Below are 14,496 nucleotides of genomic sequence, written 5' to 3'. Positions count from 1 at the left end.
TTGTTTTTCTAATGTTGAACCATCCCTGCATACCTGGTATGAACCCCACTTGGTCATGATGAATGATTTTCTTGATATGTTGTTGTAGTCTATTGGCTAGGATTTTGTTTCTATTTTATTTTGCTGAGAGTTTTTATCAGAAATGGTGTTAGATTTTACAAGTGTCTTTTCTGCATCGATTGATATGATCATGGAGTTCTTTTCCTTTGTTTTCTTTGTGTCTTAGATTATGGTAATTGATTTTCTAATGTTTACTCATCCTTGCATATCTAGTATGAATCAGACTTGGTTACGATGCATTAATTTTTGGATAATGGTGTTGGATTCTATTGGCTAGAATTTTTACATCTATATTCATGAGGGATACAAACCTAAAAAACCAAACCCACTGCCACTGAGTCAGTTCCAAGTCATAGTGACCCAGTAGGACAGAGTAGAACTGCCACATAGGGTTTCCAAAGCTGTAAATCTTTATAGAGGCGTACTGCCTCATCTTTATCCTGTGGACAGCTGATGGGTTCAAATCACCAACCTTTTAGTTAGCAGCCAAATGCTTTAACCACTGGGCCACAAGAGCTCCTTCATAAGGGACATTGTGTCTAATTTTCTTTTTGACTGGTACTTTGCCAGGCTTTGATATCAGGGTTATGCTAGCTTCATAGACTGAGTTGGGTAGTATTCCATCCTCTTCTGTGTTCTGGAATAGTTTGAATAGTATTGGTATCAAATCTTCTCTGGCTGGCCATTTAGTAGAATTCTCCAATGAAGCCATCTCGTCCAGGGCTTTATTTTTGGATGAGTTTTTTTTTTTTTTTAACGACCTCTTCAATTTCTTCTTTTGTTATGGATCTGTTCAAATTTTTCTACCTCAGCCTCTGTTAGTTTAGGTTGGTAGGTGGTGTGGTTCTAGAAATTTTTTCGTTTCTTCTAGATTTTCAAATTTGTTAGAGTACAGTTCTTCATAGTATTGATGATTCTATAAAGTATCATAATTTCAGTTAATTCTGTTGTAATGTGGTACCTTGGTCCCTCGCAGATGGGCCTGCAGGGATGGTGTGTGTGTGTGTTAGGGACTGAGGGAGAGTGCCACTTGTACAGCTAACTATCAGATGGTGGGGAACAGGGAGTATGTTCTTCCAGTTACCAGGCAAGGGTGCCTATGGTCTTCCCTTTAGCTGCAGCCAGTAGTTGGGACCTTACTTCATTCCATGTATGTCTACATAGTTACTCTCCATTTTGTTGAGAATTTCATGAAGTTACCTTCTTTTCTTACCCTGGTTTACTGTTCATTGTCTCAAGATGGTCATACTGTGCTAGGCTGGCTGGCAGGGTCCCTCCTCTCCATCTCTTCTTCTTTGCTGTTCTCAGTCAGTTTCTTCTTCTGGTCAGTGTTTGATCTAGTTCTTCATCCTTAAATTTGATACTCAGGGTTCCAAAATCTTTAATTTGTTTTACTGAGTTTCTTGGGTCTTTGTTGTAGAGGATGGTGTGGTGTGTCTGACTAAGCTGCCATACTGGCTGGAAGTCACAGTTTCTTGAATATGATGTGCATACATATTAATCCACTGAAAAGTAATTGGGGATGTTCAGTTTTATCTTTTGTTAGATATTCCTGAAAAAATTCAGTCTACCTACTAAATAAAAATCATCAGTATTTCCAAAGTAAGAATAAATGGCAGTATGGAACTTTAGTAGTCACTCATTCACATGAATTGCTATATACAACTGATAAATTTCATATCTGTGTAAAATCATGAATAATTTATAATGCTGTATTCTTCTGATAGGTGTTCTGATCTACTTTTCATTATTTTCTCAAAAAAAGTTTAAACACATTTTGGTGTTTTTGAAAAGAATATTGTCTAATAACAGTATAAAATATTTTCTTGTCAGGTATTTCTCAAAGGGACTACACACAATATTATGATCACATTTCTAAACAAAAGGAAGAAATTTGCAGATGCATTCAAGACTTTTTCAAGAATTACATACAGTATAAGTTCTTAGATGAAGACTGTGAGTATTTTTTATTGATCCAGGGAAATGCAGTGAAATAATAATGTTACTGGAGTTTGTTTAACACTGGTGAATAACTATATTTTAAACACTTTACTATATTAATATCTGGTATTGCAGATGGTTTGCATATTAATTTTACTTTATTTGATTAGAGGTCATTTTTAATACTGAGACAGTTTTCTCTCCTGTTATTTGAGATGTTTTATTATATATTTCAAAGGATCTATCTAGAGAGAGCAGTGTGCTTCAGTTACTGTGATTAAATTAGCCAACTCATCTTCCTTTTTAGTAGTTCTTTGTTTGAATGATCAGATAGCACAAGGTACAGGGTAAACATTTGTGATTTCTTTTTAAGAATTGAAAGTATATTGTATATATAAGGAGTCTTCATGTGTCTTAAAATTATACCTGCCATGATGTACATTTTCTCTAATTGCCAAGCTTGGATTCTAGAGCATATTTGATAAAAAAGGATTAATCATGCTACAAACATAGTTAGATTTTATGTTTTCCTACCAGAAATTTTATTAATTTCATTCCTCATCAATAAAAATGATTTATCACCCTTTGGACCTGGAACTGAACTCATTCTTGTAGCTGAATTTTCAGGCAAACAATAGATAAGACTACAAGGTGAACAATAACTCTAAGAAGGTAGATACTCCTCAGAACTCCTCAACCATTTGAGATCAAAAGGGCAGCATCTGCCTAAGGACAAAATTCAGAAGGCAGGAAGGTTAGGAGAGAAGGAGGACTAGAACCAGAAAACATAGGGAGGAAGTGAGAGGAGTGATGTTACAGTGAGGGGAGTGCAGCCAATTACAGGAAACAAAAACACGTGGATTCCTAATGGAAAACTGATTTGTTCTGTAAACTTTCACCCAAATCACAATAAAAAGGTTTTTTTAAAAATTAATAAACAGGTGATTGATGCTTCTTTCACTGGTGCATTCCTTAGTGACAGCTTCCTTCATTCCCATATAGCTAATTTTTAAATTGGTTAAGATAATGTTAGTGCTTGGTTTCAGTGTTTAAATTTAAAGGATTGTGATTGGGAGGTAGAAAAGGGAAGCAAGATCATATAAATAAAACATTGTAGGCTGCCTTTTTATGTTTGAAGTTTTGAGATTTAGAAGCATTAACTCTTCAAGGTCAGTTATTTTTTGGAGTGTTTGATAGAGTAATAATAGAATGCATTTTAATTTTTAAATAGAGACTTAGACTATGAAAATAGTAGTTTATCTGTTTAGATTGTATTCCTTTATTATTAACTTGGAGTTTTTTCCTCCTTTACAGTTGTATTTGATATATATCGAGATAGTAGGGTAAGTAAAATCCATATTTGATATGCATTAAAATCAGAGCTGATCTTATAAGTAAGTGGAGTGTCATTAAGTATGTAAAGATCCCACTGCTCAAAACATTTTCTAAGACCAGCTAAGGTACTTGAAATTTATGTGTAAATGTTTCACAGTGGTCAAGACTCCCTTTAAAATATACCTAACTTAAGGAGACATACAGGTTCCTGGGTGGTATAAACAGTTTGTGCTCCACTACTAACCTAAAGGTTGGCAGTTTGAACCCACCCAGTGGTACTGTGGAAGGAAGGCCTGGCACTCTGCGTGCATAGAGATTACAGCCAAGAACACCTTACAGAGCAGATGTCCTCTCTCACACATGAGGTTGCTGTGAGCTGGAGTCAACTAGATGGCAATAGGTTTTTTGTTTTGTTTTAAGGAGACATAGTATTTTAAATAGTTACATGTCACAAGCTTAGGGATTATTAATTTACACTTTTGTTAGAGGTTTGCTGAAAATAGTTAAGTTTACACACTAAAATATGGCCAGGAGTTTGTCATTTGATATTTAGATAATTATTTTTCGTCAGTTAAAAGATTCTTAGCATGAGTTGAATCCCTTTTATTTTTAGACTGAAGATGAGGATTAAAATAGTTTAGATTTATTCTTTACATTTTAAAAGTGATTAAAACGTCTATAATGAAAATGAGAACAAAAACCTTGTTTAAAGAAGAAATCCTGTAGATTTCATTGTTAATACATCTTTTTAGACATTTAGATTATTAAATGTTGTCCTGTGATTAGTACTCATTGACTTAGCTGTGAAGAAGATGGCAGGTATGTTTTCCAAATAGGCTACATATATACCTACAGAATTTTCTTATTCCTGTGATCATATCAACCTCTTTTTAGTGATGATGTAATACTTTTTAATCGATTTGTGGACAAAATGATAAGGCCTATATGGCCAAATTCCAGAATAACTAACTCAAGGAGTTCTGGTGGTATAGTAGTGAAAACATTTGGCTGCTGACTAAGAAGGGTTGCATTTTGAGCCCATTAGCTACTTCATGAAAGAAAGATGAGGCAGTCGGCTTCTGTAAAGATTTACTGCCTTGGAAACCCTATTCAGCAGTTCTACTCTGTTCTTGATGGCATTGGGTTTGGTTTACTAATTCTGTTAAGTCAAAAGATATTACTTACTGTATTTTCACCTCTCTGTCTCCAAGGATGATAGTATCTATTGAGTTAGAAAAAGGAGGCTATAAATTTAGATTTATCAAAGAAGAAGGCTTGTTACTTGACCACATTTGAAATTTTTGGAAATAAACCTCTGAAAAAAAATGAGAAGCCAGCATGATAGAATGGCTAGAAACCTGAACAAGAGCCCAAGGTTCTTGTCCTGGTTTTGTTTCTAAGTGATATGCATTAGTCAGATCATACTATTCATGCAGCCAGAATTTATTGAGAGCCTGTAATATGTTAGATGAAATGCTTCTAACAAGAAGTTTCAAACAAGGTAATATTCCAGTCTTCAAGTTTACCTTCAAGTGGGGGCAACAGATGTAAATGTTCCAGGGAATGGTCTGGTGGCAAGTAGGATCAAGTCAGTCAGTGAGCGAGGAAACGTAGTCCATTGCCCTGAACATGCAGCTCAGAAGAACTTCATTCTCATTTAATTCAGTATCTCATTTAATCCATATAACACTGTGAAGTATGTGTTTGCCCCCATTTCACAGATACTAAAACTGAGGCATATTTTATAGTGGCATTTGAAAATTTTGAAATTTGCCAATGTCTCTCAGTGTATTCCTGCCAAATGTCAAGGTCTACCAGAATTCAGTAGAGCTGGCCAGGAAGTATAATTTGATGAAAGTTGTACGAGCGTCTTAAGTGAAATTGGGCATGTATATGAATAATTACTGCTGTGATCTTACCAAACTGAAATTAGTTACATTTTTTTAAAGTGAGAAACATGCCAGTATAAACATTTAGACAATTTCTAAGAAGAAATTTAAACCATGATCTTAAACTCACTTACATTTACTCAATGAGACTTGTATAAGTTGTTTAGGTACTGTCTTGAATATATAGTTTTGTGTCTAGTCCTATAAGAAGCTAACTCTTCTTCAGTGGTGGTCTTTTATATGAAATATAACTGAAGTGTATTTGGACTTGGCAAAATGTGGATGTTTCTGCTTTCTTGTTATGGTTGGGTAAGTTGGCTCAGTGTTAATAGATTCTGACCATCTTGTATTTATCAGTGGTGACCAACTAATTCAGTAGATCTGGGGTGTCTTAGATTCTTGGTTATGTTATGTAACAGAAATACCACAGGTGTATAGCTTTGATGAACAGAAATGTTTTGTCACAGTTTAAAAGGCTAGACCTCTGATTTCAGGGTATTAGCTCTAAAGGAAGGCATTTTTTCTCTGTTGGCTCTGGGGAGAAGGTCCTTGTGTCTTTTCAGCTTCTGTATAAAGTTTTGTTTTTTTAAACTTTCAAAACCATGAAAAGAATCTATATATTTCCTAATTTTTTGTCTGCTTAATCTGTCAGTTACTGAACAAGGTATGTTAAAATCTTCTACTTTGTAATTTTGCCAATTTTTGTGTTACTTTTAGGTTGTGTTCTTAGACCCATGCTTGTTCAGAATGGTTTCATTTTCTCAGTGTGTTATCTCTGACACAAACCCAGTGGTAAATAATGCTATATTCATGTCATTTCATATATGTGCAGGTATAACTATAAGATAAATTCCCAGAAGTTAGCATTACTGAGTCAAAAGGCAAAATATATTTTAATTTTGACAAATATTACATTACTGCCTTGATGTTAGACCAGACTTAATCCCATGAGGAATGTATGGCAGTACCTGCATGCTTCCTCAAAGCTTGCTAACAGAACAGTACACTGTCAAACTTTTGGGGATTTTGTTTTTGCTCTGATTGATGAGAAATGAGGTTTCAGTATAATTTCAATTTCTATTTTTCTTATTATAAGTGAGATTAAAATTCCTCTTTTCATATATTTAAGGTCATTTCTATGAATTCTTGCTTTACATCCTTTCCATTTTTTTTTCTATTGTCTTGTTTATTTACTCCTCAAAATAAAGGCACTCTTATATTTTATAAGGAGCTCTGGTGGTGTAGTGCCTAAGGCACTTGATTGCTAACCAGAAGGCTGGAGCTTCAAACCCACCAGCCACTCCTCAGAAGAAAGGTTGGGCAGAAGTAGATACTTCTGTAGTGATACCACCTCGGAAGCCAGAGGAGGGGTTACTATGGGTAGGATCTGATTCGACAGCAGTGAGTTTGGTTTGGGTTTGGTTTTACATATTACAGGGACAGTAGTAGAATTCTCATCTTCCATGCGGGAGACCGTGGTTCACTTCCCTGTCAGTGCACTTCAAGTGCACTCTGTCGTTGGAAGTTTGCATGTTGTGGTGATGTGTGTTCACAGGTTTCAGTGAAGCTTCTACACTGAGATAGAGTGGGAAGAAAGACCTAGTCTTCTGAACAGTCAGCCAGTAACACTTGTCAGTTATAGTGGTACAATCCCTTGTATGTAGGGCCACTATAAGTTGAGACCTGACTAGATGGCAGCTAACAACAATTATATTTTATAGAGATTAGACCTTTGTGATTATCTATTATTATTATTAACTATTATTAGTTCTTTATAAGAAATTAAACATATTAATCATTTTTATGGCTTCTGAATTTGAGTCATAATCTTAAAAATCTATGTTTTTTTCTAGTTCTTTTATGATTTCTTGTTTTACATTTAAATCATTGATGTCTTTGGCATTTTTCCTGGTGTACAATATGGATCCAACTTTATCTTTTTATAGATTTCTCCCAAATGCTGATACATATATATATTGCCCTTCAGGTGGGTGATGATGATGCCAAATTCTTGAGTCATTAATCACATTTTTTGTATTTGCTGTCATTCATGTTGATTGTTCCCTTTTGGTTTTATAAATTAATCATTCAATTTCTTTCTTTTACTGAGTTCATCTTTAGTGAATTTTTTTTTTTTTTTTAAATTTGTGGGAATCCCGAAGATCTTAAATTTCAAGTTTTTCATTTGCTTTTACCACGTTTCCCAAAACCCGGAATAAAGCATGCTTCATTGTGTCCTTTTCTAAGTGCTAGGTTTTTTTCTCATACTCCGTTTAGTGAGGTGGCAGCTCTCTGAGGTTCACTTCTTAGGTCTCATTCCCTTCCTCAAGGGCAGTCTCTCGTTGTTGTTATATGCCGTCAAGTCAGACCCGACTCATAGTGACCCCTCCTTGGGTTTCTGAGACAGTATCACTACGGAAGTAGATTGCCCAACCTTCCTTCCGAGGAGTGGCTGGTGGGTTTGAACTGCCAGCCTTCTGGTTAGCAGTCAAGTGCCTTAGGCAGTATGCTACCAAAGCTCCCCATACTCTCAGGTTGCTGGGATAGACACCCTCCCAAGGGTCCCTACAGCGTATGTTTACTTATCTCTGTTTTTCAGGTTCCTCTTTATTTCTGTCTTCTGGGTATTCTCCTTTCATGTAATCTCATTTATACATTTGAAGGGATTATTTTAACCTAAATGTCATCCTGTTTAGAACCAAAAGGAAAAACAAACTTGTCAATTCCAACTCATTGTGACCCCATGTTTTACAGAGTAGAACTCTTCCATAGGGCTTCCATGGCTGTAATCTATCAGGGGCAGATGGTCAGGCATTACTTCCAAGGCATCTCTTGGGAGATTGGAACTACCAATCTTTTGGTTAGTAGCTCAGCACTTGACCATTTGCAGGTAGCTCTTTAGATTACCTGAAAGCCCCACTGCTGTTAAGTCAAATTCCAACTCATAATGACCTTCTAGGACAGAGTAGAACTGCCCCATAGGGTTTCCAAGGCTGTAAGTCATTATGGAAGCAGAGTATCTAGAGAGTTCTAACCACTAACCTTTCAGTTAGCAGCCAAGCACTTAACCACTGAGTCACCAGGGCTCCTTTAACTTTTGCATACCATAATTCTGGAATCTGTGTATATGTTGCATTCTAATAAAAAATAACCTATTCCTAGAATAAGCCATCATCTCATGACCTTCACACATGCTAGTTTTTAATCATTGTTTTCCCCTGAAATAGTCTATCTTCTAGTATCCACCCCTTCCCAGATCATCATGGCTAACTATTATCCTTCAAAATCCAGTTAACTTTAAGAAGCTAACCATTGTAGATTTAGTTAAATCCTTTTCCATACATTCCACTACAGTTAACACCCCGTTCTTATCTTTGTTGAAGCATTGATCACCCTTTTGTAATTTGTAGATGGTTTTTCTTTGTTTCTTGTTATGTGTGTCCTGGTCTAAACTGAGCTCTTTGAAGGAATATATGTTGTATTGCTCGTTACACCTGAATGCCTATCACAGTGTCTGGTATATAGAGACTTGTTTGGGTAGATAGACAGATGGTCAGTTGGTACGTAGAAGGAAGATTAGTCTGGCTTTTTTTTTTTTTTTTTTAACTGATTGATTGTCTAAAAGCAGAATTTCCTAGCAAGTCTTGTGTCTGAGATGTCACGTGAAAAATAAGTTACAGCTATGAAAGCCTGATCTTTATAGTTTTATGCCTGATTACAGCTAGTTTGTGTTTGTTTTTGTTTTTTGAGCTAGAGGATGGCTTCTAAACTACAGAAGAAATTCTGCCAACTGTCCATCCTAACAGTGATGGTTTGTGGGGTTTTTTTGTTTTTGTTTTTTGTAGTATGACATATTTTTAGTTTATAGAGCTCAATATTCCTATAACAACAAATGGGATGTTCCTCCTTCCTTTTTATTTTCTTTTAATAATGAAATGGTTTTACTGGCTATAGAAAATCAAATAGAAAGGGTTTGATGGTTAGAAAACATCCGTTTTGTTAAAATAACATACAGTATATCAAAGATATCTTAGTGAAAGCCCAGAAAACAAAGCTGACATTGTACCAAGAAATTGATTGATGACTGATACTATTTCACATAGTCAAAGAATATAGAAGTGGGTGCTGAATTGATGTGAGGAAACAACTCAAGTGACAAGAAATATGTGCAAGATTTCTCCTGGATATTGTATAAATTAAGAACCTTACCTAAATGATGTGTAAGTGAAAACTCCTGTAATGGTTCTTTGCTACTTTCTAGAGGTTTCTGATATTTGAAACAAGTCCTAATAAGACTTTTTCATCTTAAAATTTTATTTTAACTCAATTGAGAAACAATGCTAGATATTAGTAATGCTGCCTAGTACCGTAAGCATCTGTAAGTGTTAACACACAAACATCTGGTTAGGACCTGACTATACATTTATAGAAAAAAAAAAAAAGAATTAATTGTAATGACAAAGTATTACAACTGTATGAATGGTTCGTTGAGAAAAATCAGTGGAATAAAGATTAAAATTAAAAAAAAAAATTTAACTACTAAATGTCATTTATATCTCTGTGATCAAATGTGTTGGGTTTAATTTCTTGGCAGGATTTCAGAGTCCACAACTCTGTTTTGTCAGTGCTATGCCAGTTTATATATAAGCATACCTGACTCCATCTGTGACCAGTCTGACCCAAGGCTAGAATATAACAATAGATTGCCCACCTCTATTCTCAGTATAGGAGAAGATGGAAATTGTCTTTCAAAGGTTTTTATTTTTAGATATTTTAAATCTCTGCTTCATATGCTCTCAAGCTATACCATACACACAAAACAAATATTATGTTAAAATTCAAATGAAAACTGAGATTTCCATCACTTTTTTTAGTATATTAATAAAAAGAAATCTACTCTTCAAGTAGCCTTTCAGGAGTAAGAAGTGATGCTCCTTGAGAACTGCTAGCCTTCCCCCTCCTGCCTCTGCCTGCTTCCTTGTAAAAGTATTTTGAAGACACTCTTAAAATCAGTTGAGCAGCTCTGGTGGTGCAGTGGTTAAATCATTGGGTTGCTAACCAAAAGGTCAGTGGTTTGAACCCACCAACTATTCTGTGGGAGAAAGATGAGGCAGTCTGCCTCCTTACAAATTTAGAGCCTTGGAAACCCTATGGGGCAGTTCTTTGCTGTCCTGTAGGGTTGCTATGTCAGAATTGACTTGACGACAATGGGTTTGGTTTTGAAATTAGTTCCATCAGGCTACTTTTTTTTTTTGCTATGTCCATTGCTTTCAAGGCAATTCTGACTCATTGCCACCCTATAGGTCAGAGTAGAACTTTGGATGAACTTTTTTGTCAGTTTTTCCTTTTTTTCTCTTGACTTTTTTTTTTTACTTATAATTTTAATATAACTAGAGGAAGGAGTTACAGTGTATCTCTTCTTCAGGGCTTTTCCTTACCAGATCCCTCTTCTCTGCACTCACAGGCAACCTTCACTTTAGATCTGTGGCTACTTTATGTACACAGGCGGCCCTTTCTCAGAAGGACCTGAAAGAAACACATTTGGAAATAAATTATAAGATTGTCTTTTGGGGAAAATAATATAAAGAGTATCTTTCTGATAAGAATGATTATAGACTTTTAAGTGTTTAGTTTTACCTTTTTTCCCCCTCTATACTATAGGGAAAGGTGTGGCTAATTGATTTTAATCCATTTGGTGAAGTAACAGATTCACTGCTGTTTACTTGGGAAGAACTGATCTCTGGGAAAAACTTAAAAGCTGATCTTACTGAAGGAGATGCTCTGGAGCAGGTGAGATAGTTAAAGAAAAAAGAAGATATATAAGAAGTACTTTAATTTCATTGAATAATTGCTTGCTTGTTTTTTAGGAACTTGGATAGGCATGACTTGTACCCTTGGGAATAGCATAAAATAACACAGATTTGCTATAATAATTGCTTGTCCATGGAGGTGACCAAAAAAGGATATACATTGTGGTTCATTCACCTAGCTTTGTAAGAAAAAAAATATTCACTGATAGGTTTTTCTAAATATTTTTTCATGGTTTCTTCTGTCATGCCCTCTTGGAAGAGTCTCAGCCCTGCATCAAGCCATACGTCTGTGTACTCTGATCCCAGCGTAGGCTGCTGAACACTGTAGGGTAAATTGCCCCGGTGCCCAGATTGGTTGATGTCTCTTAACATTTATGGTCTCTGTTTTCAAGTGGGTCTTTAATACAGTGTTTTGTTTCCCTAGTCAGCTGTTTCTCATTATCCACAGTGTATTCCATTTTTTCTCCACCCTCCTCAAATCTTCTACCCCATTATTATTCCTTTCCTTCCTCTCAGCAGAGGATTTCACTTCCTTCTTCATAAGGAAAAGAGGTTCTGTAAATGAGAATTCATTCAGTTGTCATCAAACATACAAACTTATCTGCATCCTTTATCTTAAGTTGAATCTCTCCTATCTTTTCAGCACACTGTTTCCTTCCATCTCTCTAGGTCAATTTTGCTATTTTTGATCTTCTTTCCTATTTCTTCAGTCTCTTCCTTTCTACCAATTCCTATCCAGCAGTATTTAACTCGGTTAATATTTGGATAGCTCCTATCTTTAAAAAAACAAATTCTTTAACCCCACATCTTCTACCCAGCTACTCTCCTCTCCCTCTCACCTTCACAGCTAAACATTCTGTAACAATTTTGTATTGCTTTTTCCTGGCTATAAAAGTCATACATGCTCATTTTAAAAGAAAAGTATATCATCACCCATAATCCCACCATGTTGAGAACCACTGTTTATATTTTGGTATGTAGCATATATACATATACATGTACACAGGAACCTTTTTAAATAAATGAGATTATACTGTGTATGCAATGTACCCTGATTTTTTCACTTAGCATTATCTTATGAACATTTTATATCTTACAAAAAATAATTTTATTTCTACATGGTCATTTGAGAAAGAATTATATGGAGGCAGGACTTGAAATTCTCCCATCTTGAAATAGCAATCCTTAAGACTTCAGTTAATATTTTTCCAGGCATTTCACACACACATACCTTTACATAGTGAAATCACACTAGTTTTAGTCATTGTTTTTTTAACCACTCAATAATTTATGTCATCACAGACAGCTTCCTTGGATGGTCATCTTTTCTCATTGCCTGTTGGTTCTCACCCTTCTCAACAGAAATTGCTGCTAGCAGGGTCACCAAGGACTTGTCACAGATTTTGGCAAACAATGTATAATCCTTGTCTTACGTCCATAAGGCAGTATTTGAAAATGTTACCCTTGTCTTTATCCTTGTCATGTTCTTCCTTAGCTTTCTGTGACATAAGTTCTTCTGGTTTTCTTCTTGATTTTCTGGCTTCTTCTCTGCCTTCATTGTGAGCATCTTTTCTCTTGCCAATGTTTGAAAATTTCTATTCATCAGCGTTCTGTCCTAGGTGCTCTTTTGCCATTTCTCTAGATCTGAGTCATATCTCTTTTTACACTACATGATACTTGCTACACTATATTCTCTTTGCCTGTTGACTTGCCTATGTCCTGCATGAGACTGCAAGTTTAGTAGAACTGGGATAGTATGTCTCTTGTTCTGTATGTATCCCCAGAGCTTAGAACAATGCCAGACACAATCAATGTTTGTTGAATTAATAAAAAAGAGATTTTCTCTGTGCTGGCATCTTACAGTTGTGGGCCATTAAATGAGAGATCACAAAGGAGAATGTAAATTATATCAACATTGCTGTTATTTTTAAATATGACAGACAAATTATTGGATAGAAACAGTTTGTACAAGATTAATCTCTTTACTTGCTTGTTTATTGTCTGTCTGCCTGTGTTGTTTACCATTTTATCTCGAGAACAAAATAGACGTTTGATAAATACTTGTCAGATGCTTGCCCTGTCTGTTGTAAGATGTGGCCTGTTCTCTAAGGCCCCAGGGTCTAGCATGTGTCCATCTGCTGGCCACCATGTCTCATCTCATCTCTAAGTCTGAACCCAGGAAGGTGTCCTATCTCTGCTTACTAATATAACTGAGCAAATATTGTAGTCAGCTAAAAGGAAACCTTTTTTGGCCTAAGACAACATGTAAATATTATATGTAAGACGCTATGCAAATATGTTAAAGAATGTGAAAATTCTTTAGATATGATGTTTGAATTTGCATAGGTGATGAGACAGATCTACAAATAAGTAAGTTGAATGACCGAAGAAAAGTACAAAAGTTTTATGGAATTCAAAGCTCTCATTTGTTCTCATTATTAACTGTATTCTCTGAGATAATACTTCCCATCCAGGTACCCAAATGTTAATACTTATAAAGCATTCTGGCCTATGTGAGATTGCTTGAGGCCAAGATGACTGGCCTTAGGCCTCTGGCCTCCCTAGGGCTAAAATGATCTGCAGTCCATTTGTGACACACAGTAGCTGTACCCTGGTAGCATTTAGGTATTAGAAAGTTCTAGTCTTGGCCTAAAGTCTTCAAATTGTTTCACTAGGATCTTTTTTCAGTTAGAAGATAGACCAAAAAAAATTTACTCACAGTAATTACTTCTTTTTTGTTCCTTTAAAGGATTCTCCAGCTTTTCGGTGCACAAACAGTGAAGTTACAGTACAACCCAGTCCTTACCTGAGTTACCGACTGCCCAAGGATTTTGTTGACCTCTCTACTGGTGAAGATGCTCACAAATTGATAGATTTTCTTAAACTGGTAAGATAAATATATATATGTGTGGTATGTATATGTATGCGTGTGTGTGTATTTTTGTTTGCTGATCATATTTGTCTTCAAATTGGATTTTCAATACTTTATTTTAATCCTATACTACCTAGACTTTTATTTTGTGATTATGAATGCAAGGAACAGAGTTACTTTGGTTAGGTCATTTTATAATGAAACACAGCATTTCTCTTTGAGCTGAAGGAATAATTTATTGATACTCATTGCTGTCTCACAGCGACCTCTCCTTGGGTTTCTGAGGCGGTATCACTATGGAAGTAAATTGCCCAATCTTCCTTCTGAGGAGTGGCTGGTGAATTTAAACCGCCAGCCTTCTGATTAGCAGTCAGATGCCTTAGGCACTATGCCACCAGAGCTCCCAATTTATTGATTAGAATGAATTATTTCTTTTATGTGCATAATTTTCATAATACTTCTAATATTGAAGAAAATACGTGTACTTTTTTTTTTTTTTTATTGTGATATGGGTGAAGATTTACAGAGCAAATTCACTTTCCATACAGCAGTTCACATATACTTTGTCTCATGTCATTGACCACAGTTT

General features: G+C 35.6%; 1 protein-coding gene across 1 annotated transcript in view; it reads left to right on the top strand.

The window, feature by feature from the left end:
• CDC123 (cell division cycle 123) overlaps positions 1–14,496 on the top strand; it is a 90,135-nt gene that overhangs the window by 70,923 nt on the left and 4,716 nt on the right. The window contains exons 9-12 of the mRNA XM_007935428.2: positions 1,894–2,016; positions 3,316–3,344; positions 10,887–11,015; positions 13,785–13,922. Coding sequence (XP_007933619.1) covers positions 1,894–2,016; positions 3,316–3,344; positions 10,887–11,015; positions 13,785–13,922 — 419 coding nt within the window. The remainder of the gene's footprint in view (positions 1–1,893; positions 2,017–3,315; positions 3,345–10,886; positions 11,016–13,784; positions 13,923–14,496) is intronic.

Source organism: Orycteropus afer, unplaced genomic scaffold, assembly GCF_000298275.1.
Source record: "Orycteropus afer afer isolate SDZICR_OR568_19922 unplaced genomic scaffold, OryAfe1.0 scaffold00028, whole genome shotgun sequence".
NCBI lineage: Eukaryota > Metazoa > Chordata > Mammalia > Tubulidentata > Orycteropodidae > Orycteropus > Orycteropus afer.
Note: the sequence above shows the minus strand (reverse complement) of the source record. Positions and strands in the feature narration are given on the sequence as shown.